At 35.4% G+C, this 23,826-nt stretch overlaps 1 protein-coding gene across 8 annotated transcripts in view; it reads left to right on the forward strand.

Moving 5' to 3' along the window:
* RGS7 (regulator of G protein signaling 7) overlaps positions 1 to 23,826 on the forward strand; it is a 227,264-nt gene that overhangs the window by 111,017 nt on the left and 92,421 nt on the right. For 7 of the 8 annotated variants that reach the window (XM_062488950.1, XM_062488943.1, XM_062488944.1 and 4 more), the window contains exon 3: positions 15,675 to 15,725. The exons of the other annotated variant lie outside the window; for it this stretch is intronic. In XM_062488950.1, the coding sequence (XP_062344934.1) occupies positions 15,675 to 15,725 (51 nt within the window). The remainder of the gene's footprint in view (positions 1 to 15,674; positions 15,726 to 23,826) is intronic. 8 annotated transcript variants of the gene reach the window in all.

The raw sequence follows: 23,826 nt of genomic DNA on the forward strand, positions 1-23,826 counted from the left end.
GATTTTCATCATTGTCTTAACTATTCTCTCTTTGTGGCAGCAGTCTTTTCATTTGGCCTCTCTGACCATCAGCACAGCTAAAAAGTGAACTGTATACTCACTTCATAGTAATACTATGGGCCTTAATGTTGCTGTAGTTCTTCCATATACCATAGTACAAATTGTAAATCAATTAAATAATTTTCTGTAATTTTTTGTAGGGCACTTGGTAAGTTTTACATCTTTAGGAAATAACACTCACTTTAGTAGTGCATCTTCTGGGACAAACTGAGCACTGTTGTTTCCCTTGCTGAAAAGCTTTATTAAGCAGTGATCATTCCTCTCTCAAATCCTTTCCCTTGTGCCAGATATAGGTAACCAACTTTGGTGCAGGTAACCACATCTGTCAAACTCAAGAAAACAGCAGGTCGTTCAAATAATATGTCCTTCAGTAACCTCGTCCCATTTGTTTGTATATACCCACTTGTCTTTCCTTTTGCTTTGTTTTCAGCAGTTACCTAACTGGCATCTAAGACACTCCCTGTCTGACACCCCAGAGACCTGTCCTCCCTCAGCTTCCCTGCACACAGAGAGGAGGCAGCACAGCTTCTCCTGGTTTTTACATACGTGACTTTAATTAGCAGCATTTGTGTACTTTTCCTTATGAAGGCATCAATCACACATCAAACAAAGTGTTTTTGAGGGAGGGAATATCATAGTATTGCTAATGCCTCTGGTAAAACGAATGTGTTTTGTGTCAAAATAATTGGAGTGTTTCTTCTTTATATAGCGTGATCATGACCAATTTAGAGCATGGTTTGTGCATAGTTAGTTTGCATAGCCCAGGAAGGTGCTTGAGAGATGATCAGGACAGCTTCTTAAACAATATGAAGAGTTGGAGCCTTTGTTTACACATTCCTTTCACCTGTCAGGTAGCAAAGGTGCAGATGAGTATAAGAATGTACAGTATTGTATAGAGTTTTATGTTAGAAGTAAATAGCTCTAGATGATTATGCTTTCACCACAATTTTGCATGCATACTGACCTTAGGAGTAAAGAAATAGACTTTAAGTTTCTTAAGCAGCTTTAAATTGCCATTTGTTTTCTGTAAGTCACAATACATATCATAGCTGAGAAGAATTTGAGCCGTATTTCAATGTCTTTTTTAATCACTTCTTGAAACTATGTTGATTTGGAACTTTTGAAATGTTTTTAATCACCGTAATGGAGTTACTTTGGATTTTTCCATTGCAACTTAGATGGAGAATGTTTTTTTAATATTCCCTTTGATTTAGCATTCAATAAAGAGAAATTACTTTTCAGCATAGCACCAGAATAAAAATATAGATTTGAAATTAAATCTTAAAAGGACATGATTCAAAACTGCCAAAAGAGTAAGTTTGCTCTTACTCTTACTTTCAAAGAAAGCATCTTTTACAAGCTAAATTCCAGATACGTCCCAAATGTTTTCATCCCCACTCTATATAACACACTGACTGGAAACTGGTGTAGTAGTTACAGGAGCTGTGATTTTACAGATGCGTTTCCCAAATGGTATTTGCTATATAAAATTGCAAAAGTGTAAGCTTTTCAAGGCTCATCTGTTTTCTTTACTACATGGTAAGAGGAGAGATGACTCATAAACCAGAGAGAGGCATGGTATGAGATAAGGAGAGCTATCACTGCTATCCTTATAGTGTTTATATGGCACAGTAAGAATATCTTTGAATTTAGTTTTGCTTAAAATGGAAGTGGCAAGTTACTAAAGACATACAGTGGAATAAAAATTTTTACTTAGTCTGATAATGATTGACAACCTAGCACCTTAAGAGGAAAAGGCAGATGAAATTGCCCATTATTCTCTTCTTATTTTATCTCTTGTGTCTAAAAATATCAATTGAACGACCCTGAGTGCTCCATGTAGCAGATCCTATGGCTCTGTCCTCTGGTCTTGTCAAAGAGAGCATAGAATCATAGGATAATGAGGCACATCCATCTTAGTTCTGTTCAAGCCTTATACATCTTCTTAATTTGGAAGAATTATCTATTAAAAGCATTTATGATGTTATATCTGGCAAACCAGTTTTCTGCTGTGAAATGTTTTCAGAGCCCCACTTTTTCAGGAGAATGTTTTTTACATTGCCATTATCAGAAAATACTGAAATACTGAGGGTTTTTTATTGTTTTATTATTATTATACTCCCGTTAGAAGGTGTCGTATGAGTCAGAAAGATGAAGATGAAAAATTCTGTTTGTTTTATGCTAAGAAAAAGATTTTGTCCCCGTTGAATCACACATTTTGATAGCATTAAAGGAAAATATTTTTAATTTTTCAGTTTATGCAAAGCTTTGATGTTTGATGTTGGGGTTCCACTTCATATCAAAATTAAGTTTGAGAGCCTCAAAGTGTGTTGCAAGGTAAGAAACTCTGGTGTCTCTGGTTCTGTTGTGATTCGTGAAGCATCCTCTTGAAGATGCATTACATCAGAAATGCTGGTTGTAGGGTCCTTAGCAGAGGGACTCACTGTTCCAACATGTTTGAACAGCAATTAGTATAAAATGCTTCCATATTTAAATTACTGAATGAGCTCAGCAACATACTCAGTGAAACAGCAGAGTAACTCCTACCTCTGCCAGATGATCTTCCTTCACTGATATGCTTGGTTTGGTGATGATCATCTTTACTTAGTCTAGAGTACATCAAATTTAGGCATCACTAAAGCATTACATGCTCCTATTTTCTATGTATGTAACAAGAGTTACTTGTGGGGGCTTCATCTTAAGAACCTCTGCACAGGGCTGTAATTTTCCTCTATTTTCTCTGCACACATGTTCTTGTTTGAAGAACAAGAACTTGTCTTCCTTTGTTAGATTACTTGCAAGAAACAAGAAAACACTAACTAGCAAGGACATCTTTCATAACACAAGCTACATTATAGTTTTAAATATGTGAGAAGGAAAAATTGCTGAAATGTAAACTTTATTAACAGTAGTAAAACCTTGTTGCTTCCTTTCCCTGAGTCACAGTCATTTCTAGAAGCATAACATGCGAGGGAAAACTCAATACTACAAGTAAGAAAGGAAGTCAGTTTCAAAGTTGAATCTATAGATATTTTTTTAGTATAATCACCCAAACTGGTAAGCCATCCCTTTCTTTTTTTTTTTTTTTAAAAAGAATAATTAAAAATAGAAGCATATGAATATATTCCATCAGCCATCACTTAAAACCATGGAACGTTGTTGCAGAAATGGCAATGGCCAAATACATACTCTTTGTTAAGTCAATAGAAGATGAGAGTAGTGAATTTGAGATGGAGAAATTCTTCTGATATTTTCTGACTGGTGTGAATTGCTGCTGTGTTTGTGTGCTGCAGGACAAATAGAGTGGTCATCTCTCGCTTGAGAACAGCATGTTTTACTGGCTGTTAATGTGGCTAGCCTGTTCCCATCCATTGGGCATTATTTGTTGAAAACACTGCTAAGGCAGGCATTTATTTGTGTATTGGTTATTGACAGGAACTCAGTTCTATGCTGGGTCAGATAGAATTGGAATAGTAGAAAGGAGGACTAAAACAGTCTAGAATATTCTTGGTTTCTAAGTAGAAACCTGCCTCATTCAAAGTGAAGCCGAAATTTGAAGGGGATAATCTACCTAAAACTTCCTGTCTATGTGACTTATATCCATACAGTTTTGCATTAAAAAAAAAAAAAACCAACAACAAAAAAATACCTCTCAGCAGTCATATTACCACTACTCCCTTGCCCCTGTATTTTGGAGAGGAGAATGGTTCTGTTCCCAGGCTATCAAGGGGAAGTGATTTGCATACTGCCATAATCAGGCTATTTGCTAGTCCAAGCACAAGCACCCTTTGCTACACTCCCCTGATTTCTTATCTGACAATAATGTAGCAGGAGAATCATATTAATTTCTGGTGCCAGACTGAACAGGTACATTTTTCTATGAGAAAATATTTAAAATTTTTTAATTTTGGCATTTTGTTGGGTTTTTTTCTGTTGCAGGGGAGGGCAGCTAGTTTTCTTTCATAATCTGTTGATGAGTTCATTTTAATTCTTTTAAGGATGTAAGAAGATTGAGCAAGAACATGTTTTCCCCAAATGTCTTCTTGCCTCCTCCCTCCCAACCTTGGGACCATATTTCATGTAAACAGCACAATTCCTTAGCTGACTGACGAATCTTTATTGTCTTCAGCACTAAGCACAAGAGTTGTGTCTACTTTTGCCTTCCACTAGTGAACAGTAATCCTATATATTCTGGATATCTATTTGCTTTATATTTCTTCACCAATCCTGCCTTTATATTCCCAAGAGAATATATATCATCTGTTCCTGAGTCTGAAGTAATTGGTAAAGGAAGAAATGGTGGCCATTGACAATTTTCCATAAAATATGTACCTCAAGTTCTCAAAAATTACATAGAGAAACCAAAAGTGAAATAAATGGTTTATACAGGGACTGGGAAGGGGGACCAGGACTGGTTTGGATATGGCTGTGTATATGTGTTCCCTCACCAAGGGTGATTTTACATCTTGATACTGACAATGTAAACAGCAAAGTTGCAACAAGTGCTAAAAGTAGTATTCATATCATTGCATACTCCTAGGCAACTGCATGAACCTAATCTTTTTCCTGCATTTTGTGAAGAAGGAAAAAAATAATGAACTACAGTCTCATCTTTACAAAGAGCTTCTGTACTCTCAAGTCTAAGTTACAAAAGATCCATCCTATGTTCACAGTAAGACACCATCCGTTCTCAGCTGTTTTATCTAAAGAAATAAAACCTTGAAATGTATATTAAAATAACATGAAGAAAAGACTCCAGACTCCAGAACATGCACTATTATTTATTGCACTAATACTTACAGGTTGATCTTTTCAAAATGCTTTTCTATTCTCTAGCCCCCAAAATCCACAGGACAGTATGAGGAATCTTTACTGCGGAAATAAATACCAAAGGTTACATCTTGGTCCAGGATTCTTCAGAATAATGTCTTTTTTATCATTCATCAACTTGATAATCGATGGTGGAAAATTACTCTCTCCAGCTTTTCCACACATATTTACAAATGCTTCCCATGAGGTTGAGTCTCAGTGTTATTAAATGGTTGCTCTGGATGGAATGAATATGAGGGTAGGGATGGGAGAAAACAGAAGGTTTTTGCAGAGATTGTTTCTTTGTCCAGGCTCCAAGAGACATTCCTAAAATGGAGACATTAGTGAAGGCTCTATGAACATTGCCTGATAATGATGGAAAGCAAAGTACTTTGCTTCAAAAATGTATTTGAATAATGTGGTACCACGTTACTTGTCAAAGCAGAATGGTGGCTTTTGTATTCCTATAAAAATGTCAGAGAGAAAAAGCCAATACTAGCTACAGGGCTGCAATTTATATCTTACAAATGCTGTTGAGCATGTCCCTTGGGAAATACAGCAGCAAGGGAATGAACTTGGTGAACTGAAGTGTGGAGGGATTTATTTTCTCCAAGTTTTACTTCTTGGCTTGCTAAGTTCATTATGATGGATGGGAGCATAATATATAAAATGACTGGCATGTATACTCACATGTATGGGTATATACCATTGAGCATATACCATACTTCAATTTTCAATTTGAGATAGAAATATGTTACTTATTATGGATGATATGATTAGGTTTATTTTAAACCCAAGAGCTGTTAATTGCATATTAAAATAGTAGTTCATATCTACCTCAAATGTTGGTAAATCTCCATTGATGGATAAATCATGTTAGAGAATTTCAGTTGCTAGCAGAATTTATATTTCAATGAATATTTTGGAATTTTCCTCTAGAGCTAGTAAATTTTACCTTTCTTATTACAGGGCTCTTGAGGTACTTATGTAAAGAACTACCATGAGAAGAAGTATGAAATTTTTATGTCTTTGAGAACAGACCCAGTAACATCTGCTTCAGATAGTTGTGCAGCACAATTATCGAAATTTAGAATAGGTTAATTCATGATCTCTGAATAGTGAAGAAAGACTGAAATGAAAAAAATGCTGAATTTGGTGGAAGTATCAAGTTGGAGCAAAGTAATTATTATTTATAACATGATTCGTTTCATACTATCTAATATAAGTTATTTTTATTGCAACTGAGCATACTAAAGTTTTGAAGCAGTTCCATATTTTGGTAAAAGATGCATGGGATTAGATTTTCAGTCAGATTAATGCTCAAAAACATAGGTAGTTAAAATTTTAATATCTTAATTTCCTTTCCCTTTTGCAAATGTAGCCCTGAAGCAGATCTTTGAAGTGTCAACTCTGAGACATATCTGTATTAAAATAATCACGGATCTGGAGGAAATGCCACAAAAACATCCAGTACAGATTAATCAAGAATAGAAATTCATTTGAACTTTCTGTGGTCTATTGAATATTAGAACATTTCATATTTCAAATAAAAAACAAAGCTTGAGCAAAGTTTTGATCAGAGTCAGTGACATTTCTGGTGTAAGACTTGAATATTCGGATTAAGGTTGAATGTTTCTACTTAGCTTCAGCAAACTTTCTTGGATTTTATACTTTGTATTTATTGCTACAAGTTGAAAAATACCTGATCTGTGCTACAGGCTGTGGAACAATGGGAATAAAGAATTAAAACTCCCAGGTGACTACTTTGGCCAAACAAAGTATTTTTATTCTGCAGTTTCTTGGCATTTTGTTATGAAAGTCATGTTTTCAGACTTTCTGTTGTAACCTGTGTCTCTACACTGGATTGTATCTCTGAAGCTAAGTATTTTGTGCGACTGATGCATTGTAGATTTTTTTATTGAGAAGTTTCCTATTGGAGTGGTTTTGTGTGAGAATGGCTGGGTAATGATCAAATTCTTGAGAAACTTGTGATTCAGGAGCTTTTGCAGAGCATTGCTAAATCTCTCTAGAAGGTGTATTTTTGTCAAAATAACTATATTAAATAGATTGGGTTAGTCAGGAAAACTGCACTGATCAAAGGTTGTTTTTTCTTTTTTCTGGACATCACTTTTGAGAGTCTTAAGTGAAGAGAACAGTAAAAGCATGAGTCACTGAAAGAGTGTTTTGAAATAGCAACAGTGGAAAAACCCATTTTCAAACCAACTGTATAAATTAACTATTATTGTGTAGGAACACTTTGTGAGGAAGTACATTGACATTGTTGCTGGGCAAATGTCAAAACTGCAAATCACTGTGTCCCCACTGACTTTCTTCCTAGAGTCAAAATTCCAAATCAAGTCCAATATAATTTATATGTTTATTCCCATTATCCCTGAATTAGGACTTGGGGATTTTCCCATGTGAAAATCCTCCATGAATTTTAAAAATGTCTAGCAGAAATTACATTGCTCCTCACTTCCTTCCATTGCCATCTGTGTGTGGGTGTCCTTTGGGGGCCAGTATGACAAGAATTAGAAGAAGCATTTCTGAAGGAAAATATTGTATTTCTTAGAGATATTAATGTGGAACTATAAAAAACCCCACATAATTGCTTGAAGAATGGTCAAGAGTTTCACAAAGCTTTTTTTTTTGTTGAACTTAGACGATTTTTGGTTTTACACTCTATTTTCAAACTAATGTAAAAAAATAAGAAAGCAAAAGAGTTTATTTTGGCAGAGATAAACTCAGGCAGCTTTTACTGTGCTGTGAAGATTATCAAAGTGTAATGTGCAAAACACTGGTATGTGTATGAGACAAAGAACATATGCTTATCCATCTACCTGTTTTCTATATGCATGGTTGTCAGCAAGACACCAGTAGTCAGTGAAACATCCAGTAGATACAAAAAGAAGGCTAGATGAACTATTTATGGCAAGTAGCAATTTTTTTGTCTCAAGAATACCTAATCTGTTTTCCTGACATAATGTTGGATGGATTTTTCAGAGTGAGAGTTCAAGATAGATAAACCAAAGTGATGTTACTATTACCCTCTTATATGTTATTTCAGGACTGGGAGGTCAAACTTGGCATAGGAGTCACATACCCATTTCCTTCTCAACTTTTCTTGAGGGTGCTGCTCTTACATTCATACCCTGTAGTGTTCTCCACCAAGATACACTTGCCAATGCTGTTCTACTTCCCATTAACCAGACTGCACAGGGTAGGGAGGGAACTCCAGGTGTTCAACTTCCCACATGGGTGTCCTACAGGGTTGTAAATAATTATTCTCATCTCCCAAGCTATTTGACAGAAAAGAGTTACAGCCCCATCAAAAGGAATTAAAAGGGGCCACAACCAGAATGCCCCAGCCAGAATGCCTATAAACTGAGGTGGAGACATTCAAGTTCAAAGGCCTAAAACTGCTTGTATCTGAACAGAAATTTGGATTAAGCTGTTCTAGAGAACATAATTAAAAGACAGTAGAGATTGTTCCATGTGGAGTTTCTCATTGTTTTTAAACAGAAATTACAGAAAAGAAATTTAAATAAATTAGTGGCTGGGAAGAACATGGACACCATTATGCTTGATGTTTGGAGGCCTCCTGCTCTCCACTTGGCATTGAATCCAAAATTATTTTGAAGGATGCGATTTAACTTGAGTTCCCAAAGGTAATGGTAGATGGAGAACATTATAAGTAGCTGATTTGTTGTCTGTTTCTCTCTTAATAATACCCAAATGTTTCTGCAGATGTCTGAAAGATAAAGAAAGGAATTGATTGAGATCAAAATCAAAGGACATAATGATGAGAAAAGTTGGAAATCACTTAGCTTCTTCTCTTCTTTTAGCATTATTTAAGATTTCTGATGAACAGGAAATCAAGTAGGTCTCACTGATAAGTCTCCTAGCCTCCATGTTCATCTCAGTCTTTAGAAGTTTTGCTCAAAGAAAGCATGCAGTAGTTAAAAATGAAGTGTGTTTTTTTCTTGTTTTGGTTGGTTGGTTTTTGGATTTTTTTTTTTTTTTATTTCGAGGTGCAGATTTCTCATAAGTGTAATTTCTTCAGGGCATTTTTATGGGTTTTAAATTTCTACTTATATTTTAGGGGCTTCCACCCCCCAAATTTTTTTTTTACATTGAGGACGTTTTCAAGATATCATGTGCACACTGATACTCTATTATCTTCATCAAGATCACAAGGCTTTACATAATTTTGAAGAAAACCATTAAAAATTCCTTTGCAGTAGACAGGCTGTACAGGGGTTTCATGCAACTTAGTTTTTCTAAACAGAATCACTCTTGTCTTGCAAATGTTTACCATGGAGCAATGTTCTTCAGCAAGATGCTAAATCTTAGTGCTTGGGATAAGAGCCTTGAGGTTACAGGGATTTCCTCTGTGGTTACTGGTATATTGCCAAGTACACACAGCTGGTGTCATTTTTAAAATGGTCATTTGTGGCTGCAGAAGAGATTTAAGTAGAGGATGTCTTTTGGGAAAATGTAGAGATAAATGTTGCTGGAGGACACAGAGACCCGTGTGGATTGCCACTTTTAGAATAAAGAGTGGCACAGATACGCCACTGATTTAATTATCCATTTAGTGTTTATAAACCTGATTTCTGCTCTGAAGCTTACTTATGAGATAGAGTGTGACACCAGGGTATACATTACTGAAATTCGTTGGTCAACACTATTTATTTATTTCATATTGGTATGAAAGTGGAAGAGATATTTGCATTCTTTATTAGCTATTTCACAATATGAATGTAGATGAATTTTCCTGTCTAAAGCAGAAAGTCATAACAGTATCAAGCAACATGTTGTTCTTCACAAGTTAGGCTAGTCAGAATTATGGATCCTTTCTGCCCTTTTAGGCTTGAGTATCTCTGAGAGCTGCTTACAGCTGAGAATGAAAGAATCCAGCTCAAAAGAAGTAGGATGATTCATATGAGGGTTTCAGTTCTGAAATTCATGTATCTACCTTCACTTTGGAAAAAAAGTATATTTCAGCTTATGTTGTTTTAAAAGTAGAAAACTGCAATTACTTTTGTGCTTCAGTAGTTTCATTAAAATATGTCATATAGTATGTCAGTTAGTATTATTCACATGACATTTTAAAATCTGCACCTGGGTACAGTCTTCCTTAACATAACTCAAACGAATGTGTGGTCCACCCTCAATTATAGTAAGTCAAAAGAGTAAGTTTTGGCATTTGTTTTCATCAATAATTCTAAAAAATCAAGAGGCAGAAATGTGTGTGAAAATTAAGATGTAAATAATTTCCTTAATCAAATTGCACTTTGATAATGATGTTTTTTCTTTTAAAAAGTCAACCCATTTAAATAATAAAGGTCAGAAAGTTAAATATGTTAGTGCAATCAGCAGAGTATTCAAATTATCAGTTGCTAGTCATGATAAAAAATTCTATTGAGTTAAATCTATAAATCTATTTTAAATTAATTTAAAAGAATACAGAAAAGAAAGAAAGAAAGAAACCTACTAACTAAAAATATAGGGTGGAAAGAATTTATAGGGTACATGATCCCTTGGGAACTTCTGCAACCCCACTCTCAGAGAGGAGTCCCCACATTCTTCTTTCACTTTTCTGTGGACACTGCAATCAAGTAATGCAAAGCTTCTCTTTGCTCAGCTGTAATAGACATAGGGAAAAATAATCTGAATAATCCAGTATAGGTACTGGATAATAAAGTACTTTTCCATATTTTAAGCCAAATATAATATAGCCATTGTTTTTCTTCCCTCTGCACTTCTGTCTGTAGCTATATAGTACTTGATTTCCTTCAGATATATGCAGGAAGAATTCATACACAAACTGTTCTCCTCAGATAAAGAAAAGAAATTGTAAAATATCCAGGCTGATAGAACTGTGACAGTATATGCTATGGTTTGTGATTGCAAAAACTTTAGGGAGGCTGCAGATCATTTATGTCCCATTCACCAGTGAAAGGCCTCTTGTAGACTCCTACTCTCCATTAGACAGCAATTTTTGTTCGCAAACAGCTAGTGCTGAAAGCCTCAGAGACCACTGGCTTTTACAATCTTCCTGCTCATCTAATCTGCTTTCTGTGCTTCCAATGTCTGAACCAGGGTTGAGAAATTAAATTGCACATTATCTTTTTTCTCAGTCATGATCAAGGATTTTGAAGTTTATATCAGTGACTAAACTTGATTTCCTGATGTATCACCATGAAGTGATGTTGTTGAAGACAGAAGTTAAAATGACCCGGTACCCTCCTCTCAATATAAAAAATAAAGAGAAATAATGGAAATACAGTACTATTTCCTTACTAATTTAGTAGCATTCTTGTCTTAAATTTAGACAGTGATATTTTCTAGACTCATGTTTATTAAGTTTTCTGTACTGTTAGCTGACCTGCAAGAAGTTCTCCAGGTTCTCAAGGCTAGGTGGTGGTGAAGCACTGAAGCTGAGCCAGCCGACCACAAGGCTCCCTTGAGGGAGCACTGGAATGATCCTCTCCTGCTTTTCAGCACCAAACAGACCCAGCTGCCCAGATTTCACAGTGCTGGGCAAACATAACTGTGATGGTTATGCTGCTCTTGAGAGTTCAGATGGCAAAAGCCTTGATTGTCAACAGCAAAACCCTCTCTCTCGATATCAGCAATGCAGGGGAGCTTCCTGAGTTGCTTTCCCTCTTCATTATCTGCAAATATTCTGAGGCCAAACAGTAAAAAGAAAACAGGTTTTAGTTACTAAACCGAGATATCAACAGCGAAAGACTATTTTCTTTACAAGATTGAACCCATCTCTTTATGAAGTAAGAAATCATTGAATTAAGTTTCTCAGTGGTCTCTTGGTTTGTGATTCTGATAAATAAAATATATCTTTCTTGCAACTGTCTCTTCTTCCACTAGATACATTTTTGAACTTTGAAAAAGACAGAGCACTTTGAATTTTGCTGTTCTTTTGCAGTACTACTATCATATCTTTTTTTCCCGTCAGATCAAGGCTTGCATGGCTCATTGCATCTATGCATATCAAAAATGTGATTTAGAATTCCTGTGAAATTTTCTGCAGGTCAGAACCAGTATCTTTTGAAAATGTATTCTGCAGGGACTTGTTTACAAAAGGTGATTTTCTCTGAAAGGTAACCTTAGCATTACCCTGTCCTTTATGACTTTGACTTGGGAATTAGTATGGTAGAGTTCAGAGAGCATGCTTTCCTCAAAAATATGCTTAAGATGCTGTGACAGCCTCAGCAACTGCTATTTTTGGACTATTTCATTTAAAATTAATCACTTGTGGAATTTTAAGCAAGTACATTTCACAAAGAACATGAGTCTTTTTTAGTTATATATGAATATAGGTATGTTTTTTGCCTATTTCTTTAAAGAAGATTAAAGTCGGTCTTTTTTTTGGACTTGAGTAAGGTCTTGTGAATTTTATTGTCTTTGTCGGGATAGGTGCTGGCATATAAGGGATCTCACTCTTGGCTTTCAGGCTGTATGTCTAAAAAAAACCCTTTTCAAGTATTTTCTGCTTTTGATAGCTTTAAGATATTACTAAAAATTATTGCTTTGACTTATCTAGTTTTATTTGCTTTGGAAATTGGCATGACAACTGAAGTTTTTTCTGGGATTTCATAATTCAGTTGGCAATTCCACTGAAGTATTCTGCACCTTGCAGATCTAATAGCCATCTTTTTGATGCTTGCTGGAAGTGGGGCAGGGAGACCTGAAGAACTTGAGAATCTTCTCTGACAATGTTATAGCTGTGTCTTTGATACCACACATTAAACAGTGTAAAAAAACCTGAGTATCTGACACAGCAAACATTTTCTATTTTGGATTGCTGAAATTTTCCTTTTCAGGAGAGGCCAGTACCAAGGTAGTGGCTTCCATGAAATTTATGTAATCTGACTAGCTTGTGTTTTTGCTAGATTTCTGGTGATAAGATAGAATCACGTTTGTAGGCTAAAGATTTTTCATCCTATAAGTCTTAGTTCTTGTTTACAAATAATGAAGTTTATAGTCTTGGATCATAATTCCTTTAGATGTAAAGTGTCATGTATGAAAACTGTCATGAATTTACTGGACAGTGTTTATCAAAACTACACTCACAGAAAGTATTATTTTCCTGTTTTCACCTGCTTTGCTGCCTTGTTTTTTCTTTTTCTTTTTTTTTCTGAGATAAGAAATTAGAGTAATGTTTTTTGCTTTTAGAAAACCATTTGCATAATTAATAAACCTTAGAAAAGAGCACAGGAATAATTAAGGGAAAAAAATATTGTTAATTACACGTTAATACTAGTAGCTAAAACAACACCCAGCAAGCTCTACAAGTTAATACCTGTATTATTTTAAGACTGGAGTCAGCCCCAAGTTCTTCCAAAGATATATGAACTGATACATTTCTCACTTGCCATATGACAAATTACTTGCAAGTTTGTTTTACTCGAATAGTCTTCACTGTAGAAGGAGAGCTTTGATGTTGATATTTATTCCTCTGTCATGAAAGTAATACCTCTGAAATCATCAGATTGTTTGAATGCAATAGCTGGCTTAAACTCCTGTCCAGGCTTTCATGTCCCAGGGCAATGGCTTCAGGGTAAAGTGTGAAAAGAGCATCAATGATCTTTCATAATCAGATGGTGCCATTTTCAAGAAAGTCGATTTCCCACTATTATTGGTAATAAGCCAAAAGACACGGGAACATATGGAGGTGAAATTTTGGATGTGCAGACCAGGTATACTCAGATGTGAGGCCAGGAGCTGAGGAATTTAGCGTGTCACTGTAAGAAAGTTTCCAAAAGAGGCAAAAAGGAAAAAAAGTGTTTGAAGGTAAGATGAAAAGAATAGAAAACTTCTTCCCATATGGTACCTTAGAGATTTGAAAGAAGACAAAGTTAAAAATCAGTATTCAAAATGTCACTTTGTTTTTCTAATTTTTGTCTTTGATCTTTGAAGATTTAGGAAAATATTTAGGGCTGACTAACTTCTCTAGTCAGCTGACAGAAAAATATAGCAATGCTTGGAACTGCGTCATTGAGGTTTATGAAGTTTAATCTTATATCAAACTAAAAGTCTTCCTTCAGTGTCAACCTTGTAAATTTCATATGTATAAAAAAAGATTAAAATTGTATTTATAAAAATAAAATCTTTTTGGGGTAGGAATATCTGTCTGAAACATTTTGTAAACCTCCATCCGTATGCAAAGGTAAATTGCCTCATTTAAGGAATAAAGCCATGTAAATGCTATGGAAACTCTTCCACTGAGTTTAAATCTCTCTGCAGTTTAAAATCTCTCAGAATTTAGACATTTAACATAGCAATGAAAAATGTTTGCTCTGCACATGGTTGTTAAATCTCTAGAGATTTTCACTGCTATGTAATGGATTTTGTAATGCATACAGATATGGAAAGCTATGATATAAGCAATGAGGCTTTGTAAAATACATGATAAAGCTATTCACTAAGTGTAATAAACTAAAAGCAGAAGGAGAAGTAAATTTATTTTCTTTTCTGAAATGCCTTTTTAAAATATTGTTTTCATTGCCTTGAGAAAAGCAAAGGAAATTATGCAGAATGTAAAGTGCAGGAAGAAATTTGAATCTAAGGAGTGACAGGGGAAATATACTCCATATTCTAATGTTATATATTATTGTACATTCAAGAGATTTTATTGTTTGATTTGGTTTGTATTTGTGTAAGTTGTATATATTTTTATTATTGTTTTAAATTTAAGGTTTATGAAAGAGTTTTGTTATTATGCTTGGTGGGAAATGGATGAGCAACCTAAATATTGGTTCTATAAGGAAATACCTGATGTCTCTCTCTCTCTCTTATGTTGCTTGTCTGAAGTCAGGGTATCATGAAAAATGAAGAACACGCATGTAACATCCCTCCATGTTTCACTCATTTTCTCTCTAAGCCAGTTTGGTTATTTCAAGTTACTCAAATTATGAATGTGGTTTGGGTTTTTTGTCTGCAGCAATGCTTCATAATTTATTTTGCAAATCATGTTCACAGCGAACTCAAAGTTCACTGTATGAGTGAAGTTCAACTGTAGCTTTCTGTCTTGGAAAACAAGGCTGACTTCAGCTTGTGGCATGAAGTGCAAAATGTGATAGAAGTGCAGTTGATAGAAGTGCATGCCCAAGAGGAGCGGGTGGGTTAGGAATTAGGAGGTGAGTTTGGAGGGATACTCAGTGTTAAAGGCAGGAAGAAATCTGGTATCAAAGGTGTTAGGAGGTAAGCAATAGCATGGGACCTTAAAATAAGCAGGAAATTAAACAGAAAGAAAAGGATATGCAATAACTGAAGGTATAGAGAGCAAGGGAGACTGGAGTGGTAAGGAAAGCACTTCAGCACCAAGTGAAAAATTAATTTTGTCAAGATCTTAGCCATGGGGTGGAATTCAATACACTCATAGTCCATATATAGGTAACTGAATATGCCTTTACTGGTAAACTAATTTTTAAGTGGGATGGGGAATGATTTAGATTAATAAAGTGTTTTTCTATGTACATTTTTGTGGTAGTATAATTTTTAAAATGCAGACTATTATTGCACACTTAATGCACGTCTATTACTTTTTATAAGTCTTAGCCTAAAGAAAGAAATTCTATGTTTCACTGCTAAAACAAAGCTAAAAAAAACCCAAACAAACAAACAAACAAAAAACTAAACTAAAACAGAATGGCCAATAGACAGACTGAGTAAAAAATGTAAATCTCTTCCACGGAAGAACAATAGGAATTGCCTCAGGGATCTGAAGAATAGTGAGAGAAAGCTTACTAATCTGTAAACGCCTTTTCTTTTGCTCCTAGGTTCAGATATTGTTCAATGGTTAACGAAGAACTTATCTATAGAAGACCCAGGTAATTTCTCTTGTTTTCTTGTCTTCAAATTCTAGTTTGTTTTTTCAAAATTATTGGACTTGACTTTGTTTTCTGCTGTGGTGAGAGTGACAAGACAGCATTTGACCAGTTCAATTTCAATAGCAAAACAGACATAAAATCTTAGAAACCTTTACTATCAATCTGGGGATTATCCATTTTATTGCAGCAGGTACCAGGAAACAATATAAGAATAATAATGATAGTTCTTCAGTAGAAAATGTATTTGAGTCCATGAGGAATTTATTCAGTGTCTTGCTAAACAGTTTGTTAAATACATGCTGTTTTCTTTCAGAATTTTTCAATATATAAAAAATAAATAGTACTATTAAAATAGATTATTATGCTGTTACCAAAAGCTAATCTTAAATTTGGACACTTCTATAGCATCTTAAATGGAAAATGAAATGCAAATAGAATCAATGAAATGAGGAAATGAGGAAGAACAGTTCCTTGCTTGATCACCTGGGTTGGGATGTGAAAGTAAGGGTTTGGTTCCAAAGTCTGCCATTAGTTTCTTGTGTGCCCAGCAGGAAATACAGTTTGGTTATTGTATTTAGCTATTATTTATTTCCTGGATTTACAAGAATCTAGTTACCTGATCAGATATTTTCCATGAAGGTATGATTTCCAGTAGATAACGCTGAATTGCAGATATAACAAATTCTATGAAAGTTCCCATTTTCTTTTGGTTAGAGGAAAGATAATTTTCTTTCTTTAAAAATGATCAAAAGTGCTTTTTTTCCTTGCTGTCTTTCAGATGTTTTGGGGTTTTTTAATGTTTTTTGGCAGTAATTTTTGTCTTTATTTTTAAAATGGGTTTTTCTGTCAAATTAGAAGTCAAAGTATGATGATTGCAAAAAGCAAAATCACTGTATTTGTGACTCGAGCAATGAGGAGCTATCAATACATAATTTGGGTATTTGGAAGTAGTCAGTTGACATGTTATGTGGCAGAGATCACAACATTTGAATGGTGTCATACGCTTGCTTCCTGGAGATAATGTGGAGGTTTCAAGAGACCTAAGTGTGATACTGCATTTTTCAGTTGTTGGCTACAAACCACTCACCTCTTTATATTTACCAGAGTTTGAAAGATTGTTAGGCTATGTTTATTTGATGTGCAAGCTTAATCTTTATTTGTCAAACCAGAACTGCAATACTGGAACAGGTTGTCATTCAGATTACCTGCTTGTTGCAAAATTTGGAATAGAAAAAGCTTCTACTAAATAGAAAATATGTCCCCTTGGTTCCTTATATTCCTGTCCAATTAAAATTAAGCAAACACACAAACTACTAACATATGTAACCAAAACACCACAGTAATTTAAATGAAGCTGGGTTTTACCCTCTCAGATTACATGTATGGAAAAAAAACAACTATCCACAATGACAAAAATGTCTTATGTATTTTGGGCCTAGTCCAAAGTCAGCTATCTATGATTAAATTCAAATATTCAGAAAACAAGTAGTCCTAAATGCTTCCTTTGGGTAATGCTCAGAATTGCCAGATTACAGTGAACTTGACAGAGCAAGAGCTTTTCACATGACAGAACTTCTGAAAAGATTGTATTTTTTTCAAAATCCCTAAGTCTCTTGTTTTTCATTTCAATTCTGGACAAGTCAATCTAGAACCTTGTGTGGAAAAGCCCTAACATTTCTGCGATCTGTTGTCACCATAATTTGGATTTTCAGTGTCTTCTGATCCCTTTAACCTGTGTTTCAGAGTATAACCCAGTTGTCTTTTAAAACTGCCCCATAGGGTCCTGTTACAAATCACTTGTGAAGCTGCATGGTTTTTTGATGCAGAAATAATTATGCCTTAGTTTGCACCAAAAATTATCATCTCTGTCTAAATTGGGTATCAGCCACATACCTGGAAGAACAACATAAAATAGACCATGGAGTGCATATTATAAGAGTACATTCTACTCTGTCCAGAAAAATGTAAGGACTATTTGCACACCTCATCTCCCAGTGCTATGCAACTACTCATGCAAGATAAGCAGGTAAATTGTGATTCAAGAGGTAAGTAGAGAGATTCACAGAAGGGACCTCAGAAGATCATGTGGTCCAAACTTTCATGGGGAGCAAGCCTGGGTGAAATTGCCAAGCACTCTGTCCTGTCTCATCCTGAACACTCCAACACATCCAGTGATTGTTTTTTCTCACTTTTAAAAATCTGAATAGATAAAACCTCTCTCCCTGCAACTTGTACTCATTGTTCCTTATCCTCTCAGTGTGGCTCCCTTTGAAGAGAATTGCTGTTCTCTAAGCACTGGAAAATGTGATGAGTCCCACCCCAAGCCTGTTCTCTAGGGTGAAAACATCTAAATCTTTCAGACAACTTGTTCTTTAATAAAACATGGAACTAGTAAGAAGAAAGTGACACTACCAAACTTTATATATAAAAAAAGTAATATTTTGAAATGCAATTTTTTCCTTTGTTTTGCATAGGGAGTACAACTCCAATACCATTTAAGTGGGAATGAAGTAGGCAGCTTTATGGATAATGGGAGAACATAAGGCACAAGGAGACCTGACAGCAACATTTGCTTCAGTGTGTTAATAAGTGTAAAGCTTTCACCTGGAAACAGCAATTTGCAGTAAAAAGTTGGAACAAATTGGAACTTTCAAACTGCCAGTCAATAAAACCATGCACATTGTTAATAAATGGAAAATAATATTCAGTGGAATATTTGCAAGATTTTGGCTTGCTGCAGTAGATCTCCATCAAGAAAATAAACTGGAGATGATAGGTGGATTCTGCTAATTTGTACCAGATTTGGAGTTATTTCAGTGGAGCAGAGCTCGTGCCCAGAATAGCTGTGCACAATGCAATGTTCAGTTGCTGTTACATTGTTTGCTATTCAATATGTACTTAAAAATATTTGTGTTTCAGCCTACAACTCATCTGTAAAATTTTAGGGAACAGAAATTGTCCATGTTATTTTTAATGGGGAAGTTTTATTCAGGTATAAATATAATCATGATCTCAACCTGAAAAGAAGCATTTAACTGAGTTTACAGAATTGTAAGGGCTTGTGATTTGGCACTTAGACATGTGTTGTTGAATTGACCATTACAAGGGTAAGTGCTGATGTTGCCAATTACTCTTAATGTGGAAAATCTACTCTGTTTTTCTACCTTGTGTTTTTCTTTTTTGAAGTGATCATTAATGATGTGAAATGCACCAGACTGACCACATCAGATACTGAAGTTCCTTTAATCCTTAGAGGGAAAAATAGAGCAAAAATGGTAGATGAGCTGATTTAAAGGTATCAGCTCAAATTGCCAAGAGTCTAATCCTATACTTGGTTCTGCACTGATTTCTTTGATGCCCTTTCAGTACTTGACTTCTCTATTCCCTTGATTTCTCTATTCCCTAACATCCAACATCCTGATGGTAAATCATGCTGTTGTCTCCTAAAGTAGAAAGAACAGTATGACATTTCCAGTCTTTTCACAAGGAAATGTTATTCACAAACACTCATTTCATCTTCAAGTCATCCCATGAATAATTTTCATCTCAGAAAACACCTTTTAGTATAGATAATATATTTAGACATAATCCTTGTGTTCCTTTAAGTACCTTTATTCCCGAGTGTTGCTTATTTAATTTTCTCATAGCTGCAAACCAGCTGAATTTGACTGGAGGCACTTCTCTATCGAATGGTTGCTCCTGCAGAGCCACTGCAGCCGCTCACTCTAGAATGCTCAGCCTCTGCATTCACATTGCTTTGCTCCAGCTCCTTTGGGCAGTCTGTTGAAGTAGTTTGTTACTGCTTTTGGACATCAGGAATTACACTGAAGTCAAAAATATATGGCTCAATCCAAGTTTTATAGTTATGAAAAAATATTATCTTGATATTTATGCCCTCCTTTGATTTTTCAGTTTCTGTTCTTACCTCTTATAGTTTTTTCATGTAACTGGTGTAACTAATTTGTAACTAGATGCCCATCAGCATCCATGTAAACTGTGGCCATTGATCCAGTGCAACAAAAAGGGAGGCCTCAGTAGCACAACATCTGTTTATGTTTCTTCCAGTTTTCCTTCTTTAGTACAGTCTCTCTCCAGCAGCAGGTGTACTAATAATGACCTGGAGAATACACAGTACTTGCTTGAAAGAGCTAGAAGAAAAATGCTAAGGTTTTTATTTGAGTCTATGAAAGTTGACTTGAAAAATTGTTCAGTTCTCAGTTTTGCCCTTTCCCCAGTTATATGCAGAAAGGTAGCAGCAAAGAGTGGGAGCCAGACAAGATGTTCTAAACAATTGCTATTTGGGAAGCAGCACTAGGGAGCTGCAAGCAAAGGGGAGATACTTCAAGAGATTGCCAACAGAGAAAAGAGTATCTTATGAGAAGGAATAAAGAAGGGAATGGAAAAGTCATGCTTATCTTTGCAGTCTTTTCATTAATGAGGACAGGTAGAAGTGGAGCAAGAATAGAATGCTCCCCTTTTATTGTCTTGACCTAAAACCCCCCAAAACAACCCAAAACCCCAATAAAAGTGATTTATACTGCCTGCACACATACCATTCCCCTCATCCAGGCAATGCAGGGACATCAGACCCTCTCATTTTTCATATGCCTGATAGAAATTCAGGCACATTTTGTTCAATAGCAAATCTCATGAACCCTTGTCAATTCTAGTATAACTAACTTCCCAACTTTCTTCTACTGTGTGAATTTGATCTGAGCTTGTCAGATTCTGTAACATTTCAGTGGAATAATGACTTTAATCTCAGATGAGCAAAAAGAAAGTAGAACAAAATTCTACTTGAGAATGAAAAATGTCAGAATTTACGGACACTGCTTTAGTACCAATAATATTAACATTGTCATACTCATGCCAAAAATGTATGGGTCAGGTTTCATATAATTACAAGCAGCATAGGGGATATTTACCTGTGGCAATCAGTGGGCTTCTAGCCACTCCTGTGGTTCCAGGAGTGCAATGGTAAATGTTCACGTGAAGAGGGTGTTTTATTTGCCCAAAGCCTGTAGCAAGATTTCATAAATGGTGAACAGAAGTGTATTGTCTGCAATTCAATTGTGACACGATAGATCAGATCTAATGGATTTCATGTTTTTTTTCACTTAAGCTTCTTCCAGGCTAATATAATCTATTTTCCTGCGTAGATTGCATGTGTTAGGAGTGTTTCCAAGAGCACACAGACCTGCACAGCCACCTGTCGTGAGATGTTTTCCTACAAATGTGCCTGTACTGTTTGAATAGTCTCATCTCCATGTAGTCACTCTTGAAAGTGATTAATATGTTCCTAGTTTGGCCATTTTATTTTCTCAGTTGTAGATAGGTGGTAGGCTACATCAGTACTTATTTTTAATTTTCTTTGATGGAGCAGTCAGAGCAGTCATTTCTTCTGATCTTTTTTGTAGTGTGGCATCTGATTAACAAAGAACAGTTTTTTACATTTACTGGGAAGATACAAAGGTTGTGACTGGTATTGATGCAAAGTATGGGATCATTATGATGATGCAGAGTATGTTACCATGGTATTGGTGACAAAGTGCTTCCTTCACATAGCCAGAGAAGTCAAACTATTACAACTGATTCATCATGCTAAGCATGTGTAATGAAGTTTCTCCTTTGTTATTTTCTTAAGGAGGCATTATTTTGCAAGATTTCATTTAGAAATAGTTTATGTTTTTCACCCTAACAATTAAGAAATTTCATATGCATTTGAATTACCTGGGAAGTAGAAATCAGTTTTGTCTGTTTAATTTATAAATGAATGTCCATCTTGGAGTAATGGGTAAAGTAATGACAAGTATGGAATTTGCTGCTGTCTAGCATAATTTTCTGTACAATAAAATGATTGTAAAAATAAAATTATGTACCAGGTATTGGTATGACAAAATACATGTGTTCTAAAGTTGTTTCTGTGAGCAACCTCTCTGATATGGTCAATAGCATATTGATTCAAAATGAATGTCTTTTGGTTCTAATTAGGCTTTGAGCAACCTGACCTACTGAAAGGTGTCCCTGACCATGTCAGCAGGGTTGAAACTAGATTAAGGTCGCTTCTATCCCAAACTGTACTATAATGCTATGATTCGACTATAACTTGTGTGACATACATATTTTCTGTATAAAAGAGATCTCTGTTGATGCTTCCTTATCTCTGGTTAAAAGCAAGGCATCAACTGAGTCTTTTAATTTGATTTTTCTTAATAGCGTCCCTGATTCCATGATGCTGACTTAAAAGATATTTATTTTAACCAGAAATAATTATTGCCTTTAATATTAAGGTCTCCAGATTCTACTCAGAATTGTTTTCAGTATTAAGTATAATACCTTCACATGACATTTGCTCCTTTGTCCTTTGTTTTAATCATTAAAGGTGAAATTCCGACCTCTGCGCAAAGTTGGAGGCTTTATTTTTAACTCAAATGAAACAAGATTCAACTATGTTCCTTTTAAAATAGGATCAGGTGTAACCTGGCCTTTAAGCTACATCTCAGGCTAAAATCCAAAATCTAGTTTATAAAACATGTCTGATAAAAAAATTGAAACGAACCAACAATCAGTATATCCTTTACAATTCAGTAGGCAGCATGGGCTTTATTCCACTGAGGTCTTTGAGAGTCTTATTGAAAGAAAAGGAAGAAAAAAGTACAGACTAGATCACAAAATACTGATTAAAAAAATAAGTCTGAACAAGCCTACTGACATAAAAAGTTAATTTTAAAACTATTATCTGATCAAGCTGATAGAAGCTGAAATATCAATAAGCTTTAATTTTAAGTAATTTGCTTGGAAAAAAAGTTCAGATGCTCTGTTGCACCATTTGAAGGAATTATTTTCATCCTGTCACAGAACAAATTAGGACATAATCTAAATAACACAATTGAAACCTTTACTCATGAAGTTAGGGCAAAGTATGTTATTTTAGGGAGAACTCTAATAACTTTTAAAAATAAAGCTAAGTATTTAATTGCATAAGTGGAATTATAGTGACCTTAGTAAATTATTTTATCTCATTTCTACTAAAATAACTAGAAATTTTTGTGGTTTTCTTACTGTTTGACAGCCTCCTCCTGAAACTTTGTGTTCATACCAAGTTTTGGAGATTTAAGAGGAAGAATATTTACTAATTTCCAATTCACACTGGCATAATTAATTAAAAACAGCTAAATAACTGTCTAGAGACTTCATTAGATTTCTGCTTCCTTGTTTGCCAAAGAACTGTGTTATATAGTAATGGAAAATGCAAGTAGGTGGAAGTGAGATTTTAAATCTGGCCAATTTAATTGAATAAAAGCGGTTGAAATCCTATTTCATCTTGCCAACAGCTGCTGCAGCTATTTATAGTCAAGTAAACAAAAGTGTTTTAATATTTACATGTCATATGTACTATTTGATGACTGGAAGGTTAGTGTGAGGCTTCCTCATTATTTTGTCAACTGACCTTAGGAGTGTTTTAAGTTTTTCCATAGTGCATGTAGACAAATACTGCTCCACACACAGGGGCACAGTGATGGTCCAACATTTACTATTGCAAGAGCATTGCTTGCCATTTCACCTTGGACAGATTAATATTCCTTGGGCACTCTCTCATACTTTTCAATCTCCTCTCCTCTCCTCTCCTCTCCTCTCCTCTCCTCTCCTCTCCTCTCCTCTCCTCTCCTCTCCTCTCCTCTCCTCTCCTCTCCTCTCCTCTCCTCTCCTCTCCTCTCCTCTCCTCTCCTCTCCTCTCCTCTCCTCTCCTCTCCTCTCCTCTCCTCTCCTCTCCTCTCCTCTCCTCTCCTCTCCTCTCCTCTCCTCTCCTCTCCATGGCTCATGCTCCAATTTTACTGCATAGAATCCTCTGGTTCTCATTTATTTATGTTATGGCTGGCAGTTGGATCTAATTCACATGTTGTTCTCCATTCAGATGTTCTCACTCTGTTTCTCCCTTTTTCTTATTTCACTGGTTGCATTCAGTCATCTACTGAAATTCCACAAATTATCAGGATTTTAATTGTTTGTGTGGCAGAGTGGGTGACAAGATCCATGTTGACTCTGGTTTTGCAAGACCACATTTGGCTTCAGAACTCTTGGAACCACAAAGTATAAAATA

The sequence above is a fragment of the Cinclus cinclus genome, chromosome 3 (genome assembly GCF_963662255.1).
Source record: "Cinclus cinclus chromosome 3, bCinCin1.1, whole genome shotgun sequence".
NCBI classification, from domain to species: domain Eukaryota; kingdom Metazoa; phylum Chordata; class Aves; order Passeriformes; family Cinclidae; genus Cinclus; species Cinclus cinclus.